Here is a 22,420-nt window from a genome sequence, read left to right as displayed (position 1 = left end):
TGCACTCCTACTCCTGAGCAACTCATGTTGCAGCCAGGTGGAGAAGGGAAGAAACTGTGTGGGATGAGCAGCGTCTATTTGAAAAAAAGGTTGCTTTGCATTAAAGTTGCTTTATATATATATATACATATAAAGATATGAACTTACTTTGGGTTAAATATATTATAAAATTATCACTATATCAAAATATATCAATAGCATGTTTTTTTTCCTGGAAAACTACAGAGCAGTCCTGGAGATTGAAGCTTGACTTTCTATCCTGTTAAAATGTTCCCATAGTACCTTGGCAGAGTGGCCCAGACCAAAGAGCACACTTCACAGTCTGAGAATTAGCACAAGCACATCGATATCCTCTGTAGGCAATGCGGATGTGGCCACCTTATTTCGAAGGATGGAGTGGATTATCCTGCATCAGCTGAGCTCAGCACCTTGTTTAATCTTCTAGTACAGAAGCAGTCTGCAGCTGCAGGCTGGCTGCCAGTCGCAGCGTTTGTTGAAGCTGCAGTCGGATTACTTGGGAATGTCTCAGGTGCTGCCCACGAACACAAGACCAGTGTGTGTCCTGGTCCATGATCATTTCATTGCTCTTAAGAACTTGCCAGCGTAAGCTACTGATTTTCCTCACTTTGTGAGCACAAACTATATGTCAGTTCTGATTTCCCACCCCTTAACACTCTGAATTTGTTGCAAGATCATTAACTAACTTTTCGGGTAGGGGAAAAAATTAGCGAGTAAGTGGCATTTTGTGGCAGGGACATAAAACATAACATAACCCCAGCTGCAGCAAAAATGGTCAACACGGCGGCAGAAATGGCAAATCCTGCAGTATCGTGGAAAAATGACAAAACGATACAATTGTAGAAGACCCTAGGACGCCCCCGTGCTCGAAGCCGCCATGCCAGGTGCGGGCACCTTTTAGCGAGGCTCCGCCCGCCGTGCACGGAGCCGCCATGACGGGTGGGGGCACGTGAGAGCGGGGCCCCGCCCCTTGACTGCCGTCGGCCAATGGCAGCGCGGGGGGCGCGGCTCATCGCGGAAGTGGGCGTGGCCGGCGGAGCGCGGGAAGCCGGGGCTCGGGCCGGGAACAGGTTGGGCTTCTCGCTGTGTCTCGGCGGGCGGGGGTCGGTCGGGACGGGACGGGGCCGGAGGCAACTCTGGGGCGGCAGAGATGGAGTTCTCCAGCCGAGCGAGGCAGAAGCATTTGCGGCTGGCTGGGGACCGACGGGAGCTGTACCCTCACAGCCTGCAGTTCTACCTGGAGCCCCCCACGGAAAGCATCTCGCTGGTGGAGTTCGAGAGCTTTGCCATCGACCGCCTGAAGCGTGAGTAGCGTCCCTCCCTCCCTCCCTCCCTCTCTCCCTCCCTCCCTCTCTCTCTCCCTCGATGCTTTTTACCGTTCCTGTCAGGCTGTGTGTGTTTTTGGCGGGCCCGGTTGCTCCCTTTGCCGGATGTGCACGCGAGCTGGCTGCTGCTCGTGCTGGCAGGAGCCCCCGCTAAAGGGAAGCGCGCTGCTTTGGGCATTTCAGGGAGCTGAGACAAATTTCACCATAAGCATTCGGTGTAGACGTCGGGACTGTGTAGTTTTGGTTTACACTGGTAGTTTTTACGACCACGTTTCACTTTCTCTGGGTGTTGCGACATATATGATGTCTCTCAGGACTGCGATTCAGGTGGGGAGCCAAGGATTCCCCTGAATTCCTGAAAACTGCGGGATCCAAGGTGTCTGTCCTTACGGTGGAAACGGATGTTCTGAGAGTGATCCATCAGTTAGCTGTCTCCCTTTCCTTGTTGACTCTATGGATCCCGGAGTTGGGCCAGCTGTTAAGGACTCCTGGACCACACTTTATCCTCTACGTTTCTCACCCTTTTACTCCTCCTTCGGCTAAAAGCAATTCCTGTGGCCTTACCTCAGTTTGTGCCTTTTCCAAGCTGTGATACATTTAGATTTCTTTTCAACATGTTCTCTCTAACACGGACCTTTTCTTTTTTTGTCCAGTGCTCAAAGTAGTTGAAAACCTTGGTGTGAGCTATGTAAGAAGTACTGATTCGTACAAAACTAAACTGGAGAATGAGCTCCGGAAACTGAAGTTTCCCTACAGAGTAAGTAAAAATTGGAACATGTAACTCTCTTGCACTTTATTTTCTTTACACCATTCAAGAATTATGAATAAAAGTAGAGGTGATGAAATGCTATTTCTAAAACTGCAGTTCTGTCGTTTTGTCAGAGATGTAGTTTTTCTTTTAGGATATATATTTCTTTCTTTAGGGTTACCTCCTTCCTTAATGGTTTGCATTTATTGCCTAAAAGATGAGTTTAGACAATCTTGAACACCAATGGTAAATTAATTGTGAATTTTTAATCTGGGAGAAATTATTTCTCTAAAATAATAACTATATTCTGTAGGCTTTGGCTGAGGATGATTATGAGGCAAGAAGAAAAGATCATATCTCTCATTTCATACTACGCCTTGCTTACTGCCAGTCGTAAGTACTTTTTGGATTATGCTGTACTCGTTATTAATTTTAAATGTATACAGATACTACATTGCTTTATTATAGACATTACAGATACTTTGGAGTTGCATTTCTATTGAAAGGTAGGCTCAAACAGGTTTTTTTTTTGCTAGGAACCTGATTTCAACTGTGATGAAAAGGGACACAAATTAGTATTTGGATTTTGTAATAATTAAAAAAAAACCAACAAACTTTTGGCTTTTATACACAGAGCATTGATTTGAGTCTCTTCATATCTTTTTTTGAGATGAAAGCATGTCAGTATTAAGTGTTTGTTAGGCATTTGCAGTGATTAATAATATAATTTCACTGCTGTATATGCTAAACTATTGATAACTGACCAAAGACCTGACTATGTAAATAGGCTTTATATTATTGTATAGAGAACCTTGCTTCTGACAAACTAAAAATATAATTTAGTTTGAGGTTTCCTCTATTGACTCTCCTTTTTGTCCAAATTCATTGCTGTGGATGGTTGCAATGCATTTTTTTTGTTGCGTGAGATCTCAAGCAAAAAGTAAAGTGCATTGGTTTTGCTTCTCCTGTAGTTTTCAGATGAAATTATAGAGGCTGTCAGTGCTTTTTGTCTGCTAGCAGCTTTGTTATACATTAGTGTGAACTCCTGACTCCTTGTCATTACAGTCTTTTTAAAAATTAAACCTGGCAAATATGAAGTATGTACTCTTTTGAACTGTTAATTCAAGTGCACTTTAAGTTGCAATATAGTCCATTTAAATTATGTGAATGTGGTAGAATACATATTATACTGTGATAGGTGATGTGACTGAGGTGCTGCTATGGTTGGATACAGATTTGTCAGCAAAAAACAGACCGGAAAGGTGAGTAGGAAGGATTGTGGGAATGTGGTCTAAGCCAAAATTTGGAGCTGGAATGAATGAGGCTTGTCTTTGAAATGGATTTGGGTTCCTGCTCCAGAACATCTGATCAGAATAGGAAGTAGCAGAGGCCTCAAACGCCTCCAGATAGATCAAACCTCACCATGACAGGCCCTGGTTGACTTTTAAACACTCTGAAATCTTATGGATCGTTTACATCCCATCATGTTGTCCTGTCAAAAGGCATCTGGGCTGTGCTGAAGACGGTTTGTCAATGTATGTGATCGATGAACCAGCTAGATCTATGATGCAGGTACAGTGAGGAACAGGTTGTGGATGTGAAGATCAATACCAGCCTTCACTGCATTGACTCTGATAGCATAGTTTGAAATCCTGAAAGAAGGGAGCAAGTTAAATAACAGAATTACAATTGAAATTCCTTTTACTCTTCTGTATTCTACATGTATAATTTGTGATTGTGAATAACAAATGTAATACTGGTTTCTTTCTAGTGCCTGTGTTTGTTGTGTGTATTTTTATAAACTCCCTTAGTCATACTGGTCCTGCAAGAAATTATCTTGCTTTACCTATGTTGTGAGTTTACCAAAACCCTCTAAAAGATAGTATCCTCAAATAGCCTGGATGCTAAAAGGCCCTTGAAAATGTAATGGTTTGTGTTATGCAGCTAGTGGCATTTTGAATAGTCAGTTTGGCTTTCATTATCCTCTCTTGTAAATCTTTACTTTAAACATTTAGTTATTATTTAGCTTATTTAGACCGTTGCTTTTCAGTGGAAGATTAGATGCTTTCAGAGTTTTGGTAATGACACATTTGAAAAAAATTCTACTCATGTGGAGAATTTTCTAGTGGCAAGAATCTGATCTGGAATTCAAGAGGTGTTTATTTTTGGGTTGGTCTCTGACCTCAGGAAAAATGAGTTTGGGTCAGATTCACAGAAGGCAACCCAAGCCACCTAGCAAAAGCCTGAAGGTTAGGTATTAGGCTCAGGAGTGGAATTTCCTAGGCTTTGTCCTCTGTGCTGAGCAGGGAGGAAGGCATGTGAATGAAGTGGATAGTAAGCTGAGTGAAAGGCTGCCTCAGTCAGAAATATCCCAGCAGGCACTTGGCTAAACATTTACCCTTGTCAGTGATGTGATATCTTTACCCTCCTGCCCTACTTATCTATAATGGCTCTAGAATCTCCTGGAATGAATGATAGATGCAGATAATTTGACTGCTTTCTTTTTCTCTGCAAGCTGTCTTTTTAGAAGAAGATGATTATCTTCTGTTTGAGGATTTATTTGACTGGCATTCTTGCATGGTAAGCAAATGGGAGACACTGTTCAAACCCTGTGTTTCAGGGAAGTATCTTAAAAATTAGGCTATAAGCAGGACAGAGGTGGGCAGCTTTCTGAAGGTGAGCCACTATGCAGAAATGATTACAATCTATTTTGGGCCACAGAATCAGCCTGGCTTTGTAGTCTAGGGCAAAAGACTCCTTTAGACGGAGGAGGGGCCATGGATGGAGCTCTGGAGCACTCTGTAAACAACTTTTTGTGTTCCAGTTTATATGCAGTTGGTTGATGCTCCATATCAATAAAGCAGCTTTTAGTCAGTTTCCACTTTTGCCTTTTCTTTGAAAAGGTGGATTTAGTGCTTACTCCTAAAATGGAAAATAGTGTCTTAAGCCCCATGAGGTGACTCAGTACCCAGCATTCTTCATTCTCTCTTGAAAAGCAACTATTTAGGGATGAGATATTTCTGTCATCTAAAACTGGCATGTTCCCCAGAAGATAAAATTGGAAGGCAAATAGAATATACTGTGCTTCAAGTTTTTATCATACTAGGTCAGAAAAATAAGCTTGGCACAAGTCATAAGGTTAATTGATGAGGGCTGTTAAGGTAGGAGTGATTGAAAAAGTGTACTTACATAGACATAGCTGCAAACTAGGTTGAATTCAGTGGCAGCTGTGTTTACAGGCTCCTTTTCCTGCGCATTTTTTAGTTTCCAGTTGGCCAACAGTGCCACCCAGGGGTATGAATTTACATCGATTTTTTTTTTTCTAGTCTGTATCAGTTCTCACTTACAAATTGAATTATTTTGGTTTGGTTTTTACACGCTCTGAAGTGGTCATCTCCACCATTCTGGTCAGTTAAATTTGTAATGTAGTCATCATCTCTTCACTTTCCTTCTTCTGCTTTCTGAAATCCAAGACTGTAAAGCTTATTCCCATAAGATGGGATATGTACAGTCTGAATAGAACAGTCTCATCCATACCTTTCTTCCACACCTCTTGTGATGTCACTTATATCTCTCAGGACCAGGAAATAGAATAATCTTGTATTGTTTGCTTTCATGACAGATGCAGATCTAAAGACAGTTTTTTTTGCATGTTGGACATGACTGCATTTTTGCTTCTGTATGTTACATCTCTCTTCACTTCAGCAAATTGGCTATGAAGAACCTTCTAAGTCACAGGCGCATAATCTTCACTTTACTTTCTTAAGATGGAATAAATAAATTTTGCCTCTGCTCTGACAGCAAAACTCTTCTATTCAGAAAACTATCAAACATACTTTTATGCCTTTTTGTTAATTTGGTTTGGTCTGTGTCACAGAACAAGGACATAAGTTCTTTTTCAAACTTGGCAAGGCCTTTTCACTACTTCTTGCTGTTTTTTCTATATGATAAATTAGACTTGTGTGCTAAAACTCCTACCCCTTATGTTGAGTAGCGTTTACTTTTGTGTGTTTTCTGTACCCATGTTCCCCTTCTGTCACTTTTTGGAACTTAAACTCTGAGGAATCCTCTGGTGTTGGTTGCCTAACAGCGATCTGGCCCCTGCCCAGGGTTTTCACAAATCAGTATTCAGTTGTTGGTAACTGAACTCTGGTATTGCTGTGGACTGTGTGCTACTAGTCTTAAGTTCCAGATTTATGAACATTTGCATGCCTTTCCTCAGGTACTTCTGCGTTGATGCTTCCCAACAAATATGCTGTTTTTTCCTTGGGGGGGGTGAAGGGTATTTCCATTCCAATCCCACTCTCTCAAGTGCTGTTCCCTATAAAAAAGAGCCTGTTCTTTTATATTACTTTTATAGTTGGGAATCTATGAACTGGTTTTAACTGTTGAGTAACCTGCACACCAGGAAGTTAAGTGGCAAAAAACAAGGAGATATCCTTTATGTCTACACTTTAGTGACCTGCAACTCCCTCATGTGCATCAGCAGCTTGGTTAGTCTAATGACAGTGATATTGCTTTTCAGTTAAGCTTGGGGTTTTGATAATAAGTATTAATACTAATGTGTGTCTGAAGTGAGAGGGTACAGTTTTTTACATGTGAATAATGAGGATAAGTTATGGTTTGTCTTTAGAAATGAAGTAAATAATGCCCCAATGATGATGATCCTAGGAAAATCAGTTTTAAAGTATATGCTGGGACATACACAGTAGTGTAAAGTCAGCTCGTCAGCTGTAGGAAGAATCCAGATAGGTGTGTGTATTAGAGATAACAGTAATATTTTCTTGTTTTGATAACTTAAGTGTGTAGGTGGGATTACAGCCTTTGAAGGAAAGGAAGAACAACAGACTGGCTGGCCTCCAAAGTGACTATAAATAATTGTGTTTGTGATTTGTTTTTCGTAGGCGTGTGTGTTGATATTTCATTTGTTTGTTTTCCCACTTAGGAAAACAAACGCAGTGTGAAGTTGATGAACTAGGAAAAGAGTAAAATTGTCACATCCTAGGATTTTATTGCTGTCTGAGATGCACATAGAAGAACTGCAACAGATCTGTCATTAAGACATTAACTTCCATTTTAAGTTGCACAGATTATTAGTATGTCCCAAGCACTGAAACCGTCCACAGGTTTATACTTCTTATACTCTATACTTTAGAACAGAGCTTTTCCATCTGGAATTACTTTGAATAATAATTACTTTTTTTCAACCAGAAGTATGGTCTGCAAAAGCACAAACTACTCTTGTGATCCATGTGTTCCCAATGGGAAAAGATGTTTAGATATTCTAAGGAGAACATGTAAGACTGCAGTATTTCTGTGCTCTGTGAATTGCCATGGCAGTGGCTTACACAGTAGCTCTCGGAGGACAGTTCAAGAGAGTGCCCTGTGGTAGTGAGGTGCAGCATCATCTGCATTCTGTGCTTGTACATACAAGGTGGCTTTTGTTACTGGTGTTTTGGTAGTTATTTGCTATAGCTTTGAGCAGTGTGCTGATGCCTGGGAATCTGAGCACTGGAATGTAAAGAGTTATATGAAAACTTAGAGGACTTGGAGACTTGTTGTTTTATACTGTCTACTGACTCCTGTCCCTGTGTTCTTGTTTGTTCTCCTACTTGATCACCTGCAGTTGCTAAACCCCTTTTTCTCTTTGTCGAGAATTGGATGTTCTATTTGTGTTTCTCACCCAAGTTTATTTCCATATATTTTCCTTTTGCCTGTTTCCAGGCTGTTTGTTGCCTAGAATGGAGAGCACTATTGTCATAGTATCTGAGATGTGTGCATGTTCCTTCAACTGGAGCTACCCTAAAAGTGAGATTTAAAAGAAGTAGCCTTCAAAATGTATTTGCCTCATCAGGTTAATTGTGATATTAGTTGTACAATGAAGAAATTCTGTGCCATGTTGTGGAAAATAAGCTTTTCTTTAAATACCAAGGGAGAATGTTACCTGCGATTGAATATTTTTATCCAAAACAAGTAAGAAATGGTGAGTACCATTTTAGAGAGTGACAGCTTTCATACCTACAGAGCAATTTTTAGTGTTGAGATTGACTACCTCTGTTCTTTCAAAACATGGTTCTTTGTGTATTGTCTCTTCAGAAGTCTTTTCTGATTGAGTGTGCATTACTGAAGATATCCTACCTTCACTCCCAAGCTCCCCAGTTTGTGGGTTACATCCCAAAGTCAGCATTACATTTAATGCTGTGTTCTCTAGGTTTGAGGTCTGGTTTTTAAGGAAAGAGAGAATGCATGTTCTGAAAATGCATTATGGTTTTTTTTAATTATTCCTTTGCAGTGAGGATCTCAGGCGTTGGTTTCTTCAGCAAGAAATGGATCTATTCCGGTATCGCTTCAGCCAACTAACTGAAGGTTTAATGCAGAAATTCCTGGAACATGTTAATTTATCATTTGAAGCTGTAAGTATGTTACTTTCTGTATTTATGTTGCATGTACCTATTGTTCTTTTAAATTCTCATTAAGGTAGTTTTAGCGCTTGTGTTTAAAAAGTAAAAAATGCAGTTATGGTTTCAAAAAAACCCCAACCACACAGAACTTCTGAACTTGGAGAATAGTGTGTGTGCCACAGAAATGAGGATTAAGTCATATAATTTTGTGCCACAACAAATCTACTGCAGTCAACAAACACAACTGAAACAATGTGTAATTACACGGATAAGTTGACAAGGTTTACAAGAGCTGATAGGAGGTATTTTTGAATCAAGATTCGATGATTCTTGATCTAATCCATCCAGAATGGTTTGGGTTGGAAGCGACCTTAAAGATCATCTAGTTTCAACCCCCCCTGGCTTGGACAGGGACAGCTTTCACTGGACCAGGTTACTCAGGGTCCTATCCAACCTGGCCTTGAACACTTCGGGGGATGGGGCATCCACAGCTTTTCTGGGCAGCCTGTTGCAGTGCCTCACCGCCCTCACACTAAAGAATTTCTTCTTAATATCTAGTCTAAACCTACTCTCTTTGAGTTTGAAGCCATTATTCCTTGTCCTGTCACTACATGCCCTTGTAAAAGGTCCCTCTCCATCTTTCCTGAGAGGTCCCTTCAAGTACTGGAGGCCACAGTTAGGTCACCCTGAAGCCTTCTCTTTTCCGGGCTGAATAATCCCAGTTCTCCCAGCCTTTCCTGATACAAGAGGTCCCCCATCCCTCTGATCATCTTGGTGACCCTCCTCTGGACTCACTCCAACAGGTCAATGCCCTTCCTGGTCTTGTCTGTCTTATTTGGGCAAATAACACAGGTTAAAATTGCCCTGCTTTCTTGATGAATTGTTTGATAATTGACCCTAGAGGTTTCAGGCTGTGTTTGATTCTTATGTGAAGTGTATATGCAATCTGTTCTCATCAGATTATTGACTTCACTTGGAAAATAATTTTGGTCAACATATATCTTTACTCATAAGCTTTCCTCTAGAACCTTTGCAATCTACTGACTACTTTTAAGATGTGACTGCTTGCTATAGGAACTGAGGGAAACCACAGTGACCTGGGGACTTTATACATTTTTCCCTCCATGAATACTGACATCTGGAAAACTATGTGAAAATTAAAAATACATGCATTCAATGAATGCTTAAGATAGCTGTTGAGGACATAGTTAAAATTTAATAATCCTAGCATGCAAATCTTGTATGGATTGCTCAGGAAAGTAACTGACTGTGTAATTGTCCCCATGGGGACACATGGTTGTATGTTTGTGCATGCTAAAAAACATTTTGATTCTACTTGTTTGTGTATATTATGTGAGTTAGTGGAGCTGTAGATATATAACCAAGGCTATGATTTAGCTTAAAAAACACAAAAAAGGCTGCTATTAAATGTAGTAGCTAAAAATTGCATAATATGTTGAAGGATTTATATATAATTTTAAGAGAAATTATGTACAATTAAGTAGCAGTTTTATTGTTACATAGACCATACACATTGGTTTAATAGACCATTTGATTTTGGCCCATTAAGTACATGCTATGAAGAATACAGAATATAAGTTTTGTCCAAAATTCTGTAAGTGCTCTTATTCTGAAGTTGTTGCTTTCTCATTAGAAATTAGATTCAAAACTTTTTTCCCTTTTGACTTAAATTCACTCTGGTTCTTTAACAACTAATGAGAAACCTTGAAGATGACAAATCTATGTAGACAAACAACTGTTGTTTTTGAGGTGTTTTAGGGATATTAGAAAAGAGTTCCTGCTATTATATACTGTTTTGTTTGTCTGAGTGGATTAAAGGAAAATGTCTATTCCAGTTTCTATATTAATGATTTTAACAATATTTTGCAATGCAGCTGTGAACTGTTCTGTTAGGAAACTCCAGCCTTGCCTATAGCTCTCAGAGTAAACTTAAAGTTAATAAAAATTAAGGTACAATCATCAGTCTACTGAAAAAACTTTTCTCTTAAAATACTGCTTAATTAGAAGAACTTAAATATTCTAAGGTAGGTGGCTGATGTATGTTGTATATTGCTAGATTGAAATATCTGGCATCAGTGTATGTTGAGGATGAAATAGGGTTTTTTCAGCATTGAGAATAACAGATGGGCTTTCCTGGGTCTTGGAGAGACTATTAGAAATGCCATTCTCTGGTGCAACAGACCTTTCAGTGAACGGTGTGTTTGTGGAGCTCTATTTCCATTGCTTATTCCCCAGCCTCGTATTCTCCTGTCACAGCTTCAGTATTCAGGCTTGTGAGAATAAATTAATATTTGCGGGTTGCTGGAAATAGCTAGGAGTATGGCTTGGTTCTGTGCTACTGAATGTGCCTTCAATATATCAAAATGATTAAGAAGGTATTACTTTCTTACTCCTGTCGAGGCAACAAAACATCATGTCATTGGAAATCTACTTCCCTGCTTCTACGTCCCCTGCCTCCCGCTTCCAATTCTTACAAAAATTTAAGCAAAACTAATCCTTCCTTGCACTATCATGTATAAAACATTTGAATATTACTAAAGAATTCTGTCTGTATCTGAAAGAGATCTAAACTCTTTGGTGCTATGTAGGGGCCACTAAAAAGTAAGGCCATTCTAAAAGCAGTATTCTTTTTCTCAACGTTCTATTTGCAAGGGGCTTTAAAAAGGAAATTAGGATGAACTATTCTCCTCATACTTCTCTACTAGAAGTTACAATGTTTTCGTGCCTTATTGTGCAATAAACCACTTTGGAAATCAAACTTTGTGCTCTACCTGTTTGAAAGAGGATGGTCTTCAAGGAAAAGGAATTAAGTTCTGATATTACAATCCAGTTTTTATATGGGTAAATGGATAGAAATTCTACTATGGAACTTTTAATTGCTTAAGATACCCTAAGAAACTTATTTAAATTTCTTTAAAGAGAAAACAGGTGCCTTGCATTTTCTAGGTGGTGATTCTGATTTCAGAATTGTAGTCTGAAAAGGCCGGAGCTGCTGAAGCTCAAATCTTGGTGTAGTCTGGTGTAGCTTATGTCAACAGTTTGAAGAACCACTGTAAGAGTGATTCTCAGTATTTAATGAAAGAACTTGTCAGCTGTTTTTTGGGGAGGAGAAATAAGTGGATCGTCTTGTATGGTTTTGTCTGAGTTGTTTTCATTTACAGCGCCAACAAAGTGAACCTAACATTGAGAATTCCATGACTGCCACCTCTCTCCTTCTCTCATTTGCTTACATGCATGAGAAAGTGAGACTTTTATTCAAGTATTTTTTGCAGGGGTTTTGCAGACTAATTTCTGAGATTTTGTGAATTATGGATTGAAAATTACTGCTTTGTAGAATCAAGAAGTCTTCAATCCCACTCATGGATAATACTTAAGAAGTTGTAAAGATCTTTGAATACCTAATAAAAAGATCTTATTTAGCAACTTTTTGGCAAGAATGAAGTTGTTAATAACTAGAAGAAAACATACCAGATTTCAAAAGTTTTTTATATGACAGTAAGATGTAGTGAGTTTGATATGATAGTAATTCTGATTTCATGATTAAAGAGATTTTTTAATCAAAGAGCAAGAGCTTTCTGAAAATAAAAATAGAAATGAAATTTAATGAAAAGAAATATTTTAATTTTTTAATAGGATTTCTTTTGTCCAGTGGCTGACATTTATATTGTTGTCGGAGCAAAATAGATGGCAAAGGGTTTATTGAAATAAATAAACTGTGGAGTTTTACCTGATTATAAAGATGCCCTCTACTTGCAAAAGGAAGGCTATAAATTGTTCAAAGTATTCAGGTTAAAGATGATGAGTTCAGGATAATGAGTTAGTGTTTGAACGTGCATAGGATTATTGTAATTAAAAATTTTTACCATGTCTGTGAAAATAAGCCTTTCTACATTTAGTATAAATTACGGAAATTTGAAGCTTAGGTAAGTTCTTCCTTGAAAAGTTTTTACGAAGCTGGCACTGGATTAAGTCAGTCTATCTTTAGTATTTCTGTGAGAAGCCTCTGGACTTTCTGGGGGGGGGGGAAGGAAGTTCGATTTGAGTTTGAGACACTTTTTTGATCTATGAACATGGAGATTGCATTTGAGTCACTTGTAGGAATAGCTTTGGCCAATCTCTTCTCTGGCAAGTGTGGAAGATGCCTGGACTGGTGCTGCCCAGCCTACTGGAACATTGGTTTGGTGCTCAAAGTTTTACAGCAGTCTGAAATATTGGTGCTTATACCTATCAATTTATGCCAGCTTGGGCAAGAGGTGGAGTGCACAGTATTAAATAAAATGTCCAGAAAGGAAGAGGGTAGAAGGAAAGCAGGAATAAATCTATGCTTTAAGACTATTTTCCCCGATACATTAAATGGTCTTCTATCACAGTAAAAAGAGAATCATTGAATGGTTCTGAAAGTATTTTAGAATGTTTTCAGTCTGTTCTATACTTTATGTGCTACAAAAAAAAAAAAAGGAAAGAAGAAAAGGTTTTTAAAGGATATTGCTGTTGTCATCTAGATAAATACAGAAGCTTTTTATGTATAGCATGTAATCTTCAGCTCTCAAGGCACATTAAATAGACTATGTGCTAAGTCAGTCACGGAGGGAGCACAGCAAGTCCTTAAGCAGCACTCAAGTAAATGCTGACATTTGAGTGACAGAGCCCATCAAAGAGAGTGTGCAAACACCAGGTGTGCAGTTGAGATTTACATCAGTATAGAAGATTAGAGCATTAAAATCTTACTATAAATGAGTAATTACATTAATGATGCCTGACAGTTTCTGGCAGTAAAACCATTAACGTAAGATATTTAAAAGGAAATACAGTTAATATTTTAAGTGTTATAGTAACTGAAGAAAGTATTTTAATTGCAAAGGAAATTATTCCTTTGTTATTGTTTTGTTATTTTGTTATTGTTTTGTTATTGTTTTGTTATTGTTTTGTTATTGTTTTGTTATTGTTTTGTTATTCTTTTGTTATTCTTTTGTTATTCTTTTGTTATTCTTTTGTTATTCTTTTGTTATTCTTTTGGTTTTTGTTTTGGTTTTTGTTTTGGTTTGGTTTGTTTTTTGGTTTTTTGTTTGTTTTTTGGTTTTTTTTGTTTTTGTTTTGTTTTTGTTTTGTTATTCTTTTGTTTTTTGTTTTGTTTTTGTTTTGTTTTTGTTTTGTTTTTGTTTTGTTTTTGTTTTGTTTTTGTTTTGTTTTTGTTTTGTTTTTGTTTTGTTTTTGTTTTGTTTTTGTTTTGTTTTTGTTTTGTTTTTTGTTTTGTTTTTTTTGTTTTGTTTTTTTGTTTCGTTTTTTGTTTTGTTTTGCTTTTCGTTTTTGTTTTGGTTTTGTTTTTTGTTTTGTTTTTGTTTTTGTTTTTTGTTTTGGTTTTGGTTTTCTGTTTTTGTTTTGTTTTGCTTTTGGTTTTTATTTTGGTTTTTTTTGTTTTGTTTTGCTTTTGGTTTTTATTTTGGTTTTTTGTTTTGTTTTGCTTTTTGTTTTTGTTTTGTTTTTGTTTTGTTTGTTTTTGTTTTGTTTGTTTTGTTTTTTGTTTTGTTTGTTTTTGTTTTGTTTTGTTTTGTTTTTGTTTTGTTTTTGGTTTTTGCTTTGGTTTTGTTTTTGTTTTTGTTTGTTTTGTTTTTGGTTTTTTGTTGTTTTGGTTTTGGTTTTTGGTTGGTTTTATTTGTTTTGGTTTTTGTTTTGCTTTTGGTTTTTGGTTTTTTGTTTGTTTTTTTTGTTTTTGTTTTGTTTTTTGTTTTGTGGGGGTTTTTTTGTGGGTTTTTTGTTTGTTTTTCTTTTGTTTTTTTTTTTTTTTTGTTTGGTTTGGTTTTTTTGTTTTGTTTTGTTTTTTCACCTTTATCACTTGCAGCAGTGTTTTGAAGATTACAGTAGTTTCATTTGCTTTGTCCATGAAAACCTCACAGCTTTGCTTGCATGTTCATGTCTCACAGTGGTGATCATCATTCTGCTGCTTTACTTTCCTTTTAACTTTTTTTTTAACAAGTATCAATCCTAATATAAGTCTATTTCTTCTTGTTCTATCCACTAGTTGAGAAATATGGGGTTGTTTCCCTGTTTGTTTGTTTTTCCCTTTTCTTTGTATTTCTACCTCTCATTGTACTTTCTTGTTGTTTCTTCTTTTATCCTTTCTTTGTAGAGTGACTTGTTGTTCTTGTGAGTGTCTTTTGCAATTTTTAGAGCCTTCAGTTTTACACCAGATTTTCTTGTTTGATCCTGTTCTCCAGAGCTCTCGCAGTGTCCCCAGCCTCAGGGCATTTCACTATGTAATCTGCTCCTGTTTTAATATGCAGGTTAGAAACTGAAATATTAAATTTTAGTTTAAAACTAAGTAGTATTGAAACTTTGCTTGGTATGTCCTACTATTTTTGGTTAAATTTTTCCATGCATGGCTTTTCCAATGGGTTTTGAACACAGATTGTAGACGATTCTTTGGAACTGTTTGGTCATTTGTTTGTGAAACTATCTTTCAGTGACTTTAGGGCCTTTTGACACAATATGATACTTGCTTTTTTCCCTGTTTCCGAGGTCTGGTGCACTGTCATAAAGTGCAATAATTGGAATAATACAGTTTAATTTTTGACAGACACAGGTGAATTGCTACTTGTCTCTGGGGGTTTTTTTCCTAAGGGTTGTTGCATGCTTTGAGTTGTTGCTGTACTTTCCAGAAATTTAACTGGATATACTGGAATGTAGAGTGGAGCAGAAGGCAAAGTTTTATCCTTAATTTATTTTTTGGTGATGTTCTGGTCATCATCTTGATTGTTCTGATTTCATGTGACCCATCTTTCTTCTTATCTTCAGACTGTACCTTGAAATAGACATATTTCCTCTTTGTTGCTTCCACAAGAAATGAAAATTGATAGTTATTATTGTGTCTTTATCTGTGGTGTGAGAATGATGTATAATTGAATTTATATTCCCTGCAGTGCTTCTGTTCAGTGTTATCTTTCTGCAGTGTGCAAAAGAAATAAACTTCAAAGTGTAGTATATTTCATTTTGAATACATCTGTGTTCCTTTTTCTTCTCCACAGAGGATGAAAAAAATCATGTTTAAGTTATTATAGAACTTCTTTACCTCTGAATAGCCTCTTGAAATTTAAAAAAATACTGTGAATTTTTTTTTTATAACTTCTAGTTTAGATGCCTTATTTTAGGGTAATAGCCAGTTATTGCAGAATTAGCTGTCTTAATTTTTAAATGCTGTTATAAAGCATGTTATTTTAATAAATGCTTTGGATCATAATAATGTGGAAGAAATGGCAGATGGGAATAGTCAGTTGAGGGAGCTAATGCTCTGTAGTGCATCATTTGAGAGGAAAGAATAAGAACTGCAAAATAAAACGGAAAATGCAAAATGCGTAAGTGTTAGAATTTTTTTTGCACCGTAGCTCTTTGATGGTGCAGTTGAAGTGCTTTTTTAGCAGCTTTAAGCAGTAGAAATTAAACTTCTTTGATTTCCATTTTTATGATCAGAGTACTCCTATGAGAGACTTTCTGATATTGCTATTATGCTTTCTTCAAAAGCATTTATCTTGGTAGTGGGGCAGTTGTATAAATATTTGTAATTTAGCTTCTTGAAAAAATACTTTATGACTGCCTTTATTGGATACAGAAGATCCTAAAGTCAGAATTGGATTAATGAGAATGGGGACTAGTTTGTGTCCCTAGTAAGTACAGATACTCAATATCATGTCTATCCACCAAAAGACTGTGACTATAATTATCCATTTTGGTAGCAGCTGTTTAAATCAAAATGTTCTTCTGATAGGGTTTATGGCTGTGCATTTTAGATGTATCAAATAATATTTCTTCCTTTCCCAGACAGGATGGGGAAAATGCCTAAAAGTAAAAATTGTCTAAACCTTAATTTTACTGTCCAAATAGACTGAGGGTTGTGTTTGTTAAGGAAATGGTTCTGAATTTTATCTTAGTTTTCCACTACTTAAATCTTATATTTGTCCCTTTGCTTGAAAATCAGCAATGCTTGTCTTACACGTGACAGCAAAGGTCAGAAGTGATGCCTAAGTGGGAAACAAGTGCCTTACTGCCAAAGTAACCTAAGAATATTTATTTTTCAGTCAGCTCCGTGCTTAAAGTCATAATAGAAACAAAATTGTATCTGGAAAGGCTTAGGAGTAGGGTAAGTTTTTAAATGCTAGAGTTTGTTAAATGAGACACTGAAACATGTATACCATTAGTGCTTTAAATAACGTGGCGAGTTATTCTTGTCCTAAAGTACTTAATTTCAAAAGAAGTAATAAATTTCTTAGTTCAATCATTCAAGTTTCAGAAGATAGATTAAAGTGAAAACAAATTGTGGCTTTGTCATAGAATTGACTGTTGCTTTCTTAAAATTCTTTTTTGTTCCAGATAAAGGAAACACCATTGATATCTAGGTTTATAGCTACTACAGTAGTTGACTGTCGTTATGTATGTATGTTCCTTACTGGGAGACTTGGAAACACCAAAATTAAGTAGTTGCACATGTATAGTGGTATAATGTGTGCATGCATCTTTATCTCTTCATTAAAGCGGAGTAAGGATATCAAATTTATTTTGAAATTTTTGAACTACCTCACTGACTATGTTTGTGTAACTAAGCCTTACATATTAAATTATTCATATTTTAATCTAAATTTATGTGTCTTTGTGTTTCCTGGACAGTTCTGTGATTAAAAATCAGTGAATAAACTGCACGTAGAAAACAAAAAGCCTAGAAATAATACAGCTTGTCCTGACTACTTGCTTCTTCCCCTTCCTCTTGTGCCTTCTCTTTTTATGTCTTTATTTTTGTAAATTTTCTAAGTCTGAGAGACTTATGATGAAGTGTTGAATTGTCTCAAGCTATGCTACCTGACCCACTATCACTGAAAAGGGAAGATCCTTTTCCTGTTGTTCTTTGCTTAGGCAAACCAAAGGCTGACATAGTGGTCAGCATTTTACTATATTGTCTACAAACAAAGGAAGCAAAACTAGTGAACTGTTTTCTGTGAGGTGAGTTGAATCAGTTCAGTGTGGAAGGTCAGATGTTCACCAGATGAGACCCTCAGAAGAGTTCTGTGTTTTGTTTTGGGCTTTTTTTTTTGGTTTGTTTGGTTTTTTTTAATGTTTTCAACAACACAGTATTTTATCTGGTGAGGATCACTGAGTGCTGTCAAACGTTAAGCAACCTATTTGTCTTTCTAGACTTGATTAGAATCCTGAATGCTGTATTTAGTTGTGTCTAGGTTTTAATGATTACTGAAATGTGTTCTTCCAAGTGCCATTTTAGAGATGAAACTATTAAATAGACAAACCATAGTATGCTTATTAAAATAATTTAAAAAATAAAAACAACAGAAAAAAATAATCTTTTCCAGCTTCTGTGAACCAAGAAAAATTGGGATTTATGGTTTCATGGTGCTCTGTATGTAGAGATACAGGCACAACCTGACTGAAAGCTTGAGTCTGACTTTAGACTATGAGGAGTATATTTCTTTGCATCTTCAATCAATTTTACGTGAAAGTGGTGAAATCAGTAATGCCAATGGAAGGTTATTTTTCATGTTCCAGTCTTTAGGGAAGCAAATTCTATTTTTAAATGCATTCTGGAGTTGTCTCTCAGCTTTAGTTAGGGGCTAGGGATGCCCTTGTTTCTTCTTTCTCTATCACCTGAAAATGTCAAGGTGATGGAAATTCAGAGAAAAGGCAAGAATCAAAGTCTTTGCAGGGCTGCTGAAGGTGTGTCTAACCTATAAGATACTTGAGGCTGTAAGATGTAAATTATTTTACAGCTTTATAGGTATTATTTATTTATATTATAAATAGCACTTTGCAATAATATTCGTGTTTGTTTAAAAAATACAATTTTTGAAAAAAATATTTTTGGGAACACTTCCACAGTCTTATCCAAATCTTCAGTCATGGCCCATTAGCCTATTTTTTGTGAGGTTTCACCAGGATAACTTTTACCCCAACAGTGTTAAATTGTTTGCTAGTACATGCAAGAAAAAGTAAAATCACTGTGGCTTTACATCTGTACAAGATTAATTTAGTCAAATTACTAATAAAGAAGGAGCTAGACAACTTGTGAAGTTTGGAGTCAGTATAATTATTTTAAGTGTGTCTTAAAGATAAAACCCCATTGAAATTAAGTGTAATACTGAAAAAAGTGGTTTTGTGGATGAAAATGAGCTAATTGGTTTTGGAAGAACAAATTCTCATTCTCCACCCAGTGTTGCTGGCCTGTTTATAAAGCAGTCTCTGGACTGTTTTAATAGCGTTCTGCAAAAAAAACCCACCCACTCTATCTTTGGCTTGGGTTGATGTGTTTTTTAATAAAATATCCTCCAAGAAATAGTGCAACTGTAGTGCAGCTTCAATGTGTTATGCTGTTTTCATTCAAAGACACTGTCACTGAGGATTTGGAATGACATGATAGACTGGGCTCTCTTAAACAATTTCTAGTAAGAAAGCATAAAAATGTTAGATTTGAAAAATGGAAGCCACTATTTTGGAATTAAAATTTGAACTTTGGTCTATAGCAGGTGAAAGACATCCTTGCAAGCTGATATGGTGACTTAGATTTAGACAAGAAATAGATCATCTGGAGGGAGTTGCGGGGTTTTAGTAGCATTGTGTGAAATTTGAATATAGTTTAGTGTGTCATGTTTGAAAAGCAGGAATTTTTCAAAGTCTATCAAGAAGTATATTGGTAATGAGAACATTTTATAGAAAATGTTTTCTAGTTGCATTTACAGAAACTCATTTAATTGTTTTGATACAGCTACTTTGTTAAAGATAAATGGTTTCCTTACAGTCTCTTTTTCCCTGAGCTTTAAATTTTCAAATGCAGAAATATAATGCTACTGTGTATTTCCTCTGTCTTCAAAGTTGCATTCTTCTGTCTCACTGTCGTCTTTGTTATTATTTTTTAAAGCTGTTTTTCCAGAGAGTGTACATCAAGATGCAGACAGGGTAACCATAAGCCTCCTTGACATTGCTGCCTTGGCCATTTTATATGCATCTATCAAATCACTTTTGTTTTTTTTGCTAAGGTACTTCTACAAGTTTGAAACTAAAGGGTCCTTCCTATGAATTCCAAGAAAAGTGTTTTGTTTCATTTTCTCGAGGTTTTCAATTGAGAAGGAAAAAAATTTTGTTCAAATGCCTATTTAACTGCATGTCATTGTTGATCAGCAAATTAGATATTCTGCCCCATTCAGAGAAGAAAACTGCTTATGCACAACTCTTTCCATGGAGGTGAAGGACAGAGTGTCTTTTTTATCTTGCATTTGGAGTCTGGGCATGTGTTGCATGTGATGGCCTGGGCTTGGTTCCTGACTAGACACATCCAGCAGTGTCTCACAACGTTATGCTTTGATGACATCTCTGTCCATCTATATTTTGAGAAGGTATTCTGTGTTTCTTAACACTTAGTCCCTTTCACTCAGGGACTACTTCCATTATACTTTATCAAGAACGTATTATGCAAATGTATGCAGTTTTGGGCACCACTCTATAAGAAAGCTATAAAGAGGAAACTGAGGAGAGACCTCATTGCAGTCTACAACTTTCTTGTAAGGGGAAGAGGAGGGGCAGGCACTGATCTCTTCTCTGTGGTGACCAGTGACAGGAGCCAAGGGAATGGCCTGAAGTTGTGTCAGGGGAGGTTTAGGTTGGATATTAGAAAAAGATTCTTCACCCAGAGAGTGGTTGGGCACTGGAACAGGCTCCCCAGGGAAGTGGTCACAGCACCAAACCTGACAGAGTTCAAGAAGTGTTTGGATGATGCTCTCAGGCACATGGTGTGACTCTTGGGGATGCTCCTGTGCAGGGCCAGGAGCTGGACTCTGATCCTTGCGGGTCCCTTTCCATTCAGGATATTCTGTGATTCTGTGATGTGTGTTAACGAATATGCAGTATTTAAGTTTTTGTATTAGGAAGTGTAACATTGTGATTTTTCAAGCTAGAAATTTTGGGTTAAATACTTCAAGTTGTTAAATTAGAGCATTGCTGCTTAACTTACCTGGAAAAGCGCTAACATTTAGAGGACAATAAATATACCATTGTTCTCACTCCTTAAAAAAAAAAAAGTTAAATTTATGAATATAAGATTATATATAATTTTGCTAAAAGTCAGGATTTAAAAATGAGCTGAAAGTGATGTTTTTGTTAGAAATCTGACAAAACCCTTACTAAGTGCCATTGATTCATCCTGCTTTGTTTTAATGCATATAATAAATTCAGAGATGAGCAAGCATTGTCATGAATTTTATTTTAAAGAGATTGACTTTTAAAAAGTATGTTTTCCAGTTCTTGTGTTAATTTTTAAAATTATTGTATTTTAAAATCTGATGTTTTGCTTCATAAGGAAGGTTGCTTAACACTATTGACCACTAGTGTTTTGCTGGTTTCTGCTTAATTAATTATTAGTGTTCACGTGCTGAATATGTAATTATTTTTCCCTTTTCAACTAAGCTGGTGATATATTTACAGTTGAAGTAATCTTTTCATTCATGTTAATTAAAAAAAGCCTTATTCTAAAGTATTTCAGCACTTTTAAAACAACTTCTTCATTTTAGGTTGGTGAAGACCTGAAAACTGAACTGGCAAATGAGCTGTATGCATCAACTCCTGGCCTCAGTCTGGCTAAAGTAAAAGAACAAATGTTCTATAAGGTAACTAGAAATTGCTAAGTTCCTCAGATCTGCATTCATTCTCTCTTAGTTAAATGTGCAGTTACTAGTTTTAAGTTTACCCAATACTAACAGTTAATTCAGCTATCTAAATTAACTGAGACTAATGAGAGTTTCTCTGCTTCATGTGGGTATAAGGGTAGAGAGAGGGACTGGGAAAATGAAGGGAGCTTTAAACTACTATGAATGTCTTCTGTCCTCTTCTGCTATCCTTTGCTTTTGACACAAAAATGGCCTTAAGTTTTAATGTTTCCCAGACAAATGACTTAATTTGCCTGGCTGAAGAACAATTCAGGATGGAGACATTCTCAAATAATTGTTGCCGAAACTATGTTTGGTCTGATTGTATTAATCTGGAATTCATTTTGTGAGAGAACAAGGGGAGAGGAAAGAAGTTTCTAAATGGAGCCCACTGATTCTTTGGAGTGAAATTGGGTTCCAGATCTGTTAGCAAGACCTCCTAAATGTAGCTTACATGAATCAAATATTTTGAGACATCTGAAACAGAAGGCCAGCAGAAGTCCATTTTCAAATATCAAATCAGTAAGCAGTGCAAAGCTACATAAATGAGTTAATAATTGTAGATAGGAACTTTGAAGTATCTTATTTTGATGAGTTGCATGACTTTCCGTAAGCAAACAGTATTTTTCCACCAAAATAATGATCAGCTATTCCTAAGTCAGCATGTAATTTCACAGTCTTTGCATTTTGTCTGGAGGCAGTGTTAAAGGACAGAGAATGACTTGAAGCTTTACTGGTCCATCTTGAATCTGAGGGCTGTAAACGTTGTTACTGCATTATTTTGCTGTTCCAAAATGTGTGTTTTTCTTCTTTCTCAGGTTGGACTTGCGGATGCTGTAGATCTATTTAGAACCAGAAGAGTATTTGTTAAAGATGGCTTTGCATATGTGCCATTTAAGGAGATTGATGCAATTGTTTTGAATAACTATAGAACAAAATTATCTAAAGCATTGGCGGTAAGTCAGACAGTCTGATTTTTACAACTTCTGTTGCGTTATTTAGTGACATTCTTGGACAGTAGCTTTTTTGGACTTTTAAATTTATCTGCTTCCATCTGTAGAATACCAGAAATGCTATCAAAAATACTGGCAGCACTAAAAAAGTTCATTATGAGCTGAGTGTTCATAAATTTTAAATGGAATTTAGCTTATGATGCGCATTGTAAAGAAATTTCTGCTAGAGGATTTTAAAATTGTTTCTCACAGAGACAGTAATATG

General features: G+C 36.7%; 1 protein-coding gene across 1 annotated transcript in view; it reads left to right on the top strand.

Moving 5' to 3' along the window:
• Positions 1 to 236: 236 nt before the first annotated feature.
• PRIM2 (DNA primase subunit 2) overlaps positions 237 to 22,420 on the top strand; it is a 102,166-nt gene continuing 79,982 nt past the window's right edge. The window contains exons 1-6 of the mRNA XM_032681462.1: positions 237 to 1,322; positions 1,997 to 2,100; positions 2,405 to 2,484; positions 8,384 to 8,504; positions 21,068 to 21,163; positions 22,021 to 22,158. Coding sequence (XP_032537353.1) covers positions 1,169 to 1,322; positions 1,997 to 2,100; positions 2,405 to 2,484; positions 8,384 to 8,504; positions 21,068 to 21,163; positions 22,021 to 22,158 — 693 coding nt within the window. The 5' untranslated portion in view covers positions 237 to 1,168. The remainder of the gene's footprint in view (positions 1,323 to 1,996; positions 2,101 to 2,404; positions 2,485 to 8,383; positions 8,505 to 21,067; positions 21,164 to 22,020; positions 22,159 to 22,420) is intronic.

This window comes from Chiroxiphia lanceolata, chromosome 3 (assembly GCF_009829145.1).
Source record: "Chiroxiphia lanceolata isolate bChiLan1 chromosome 3, bChiLan1.pri, whole genome shotgun sequence".
NCBI classification, from domain to species: domain Eukaryota; kingdom Metazoa; phylum Chordata; class Aves; order Passeriformes; family Pipridae; genus Chiroxiphia; species Chiroxiphia lanceolata.
The sequence above is the reverse complement of the archived record's forward strand: the minus strand, read 5'-3'. Positions and strand labels throughout refer to the sequence as shown.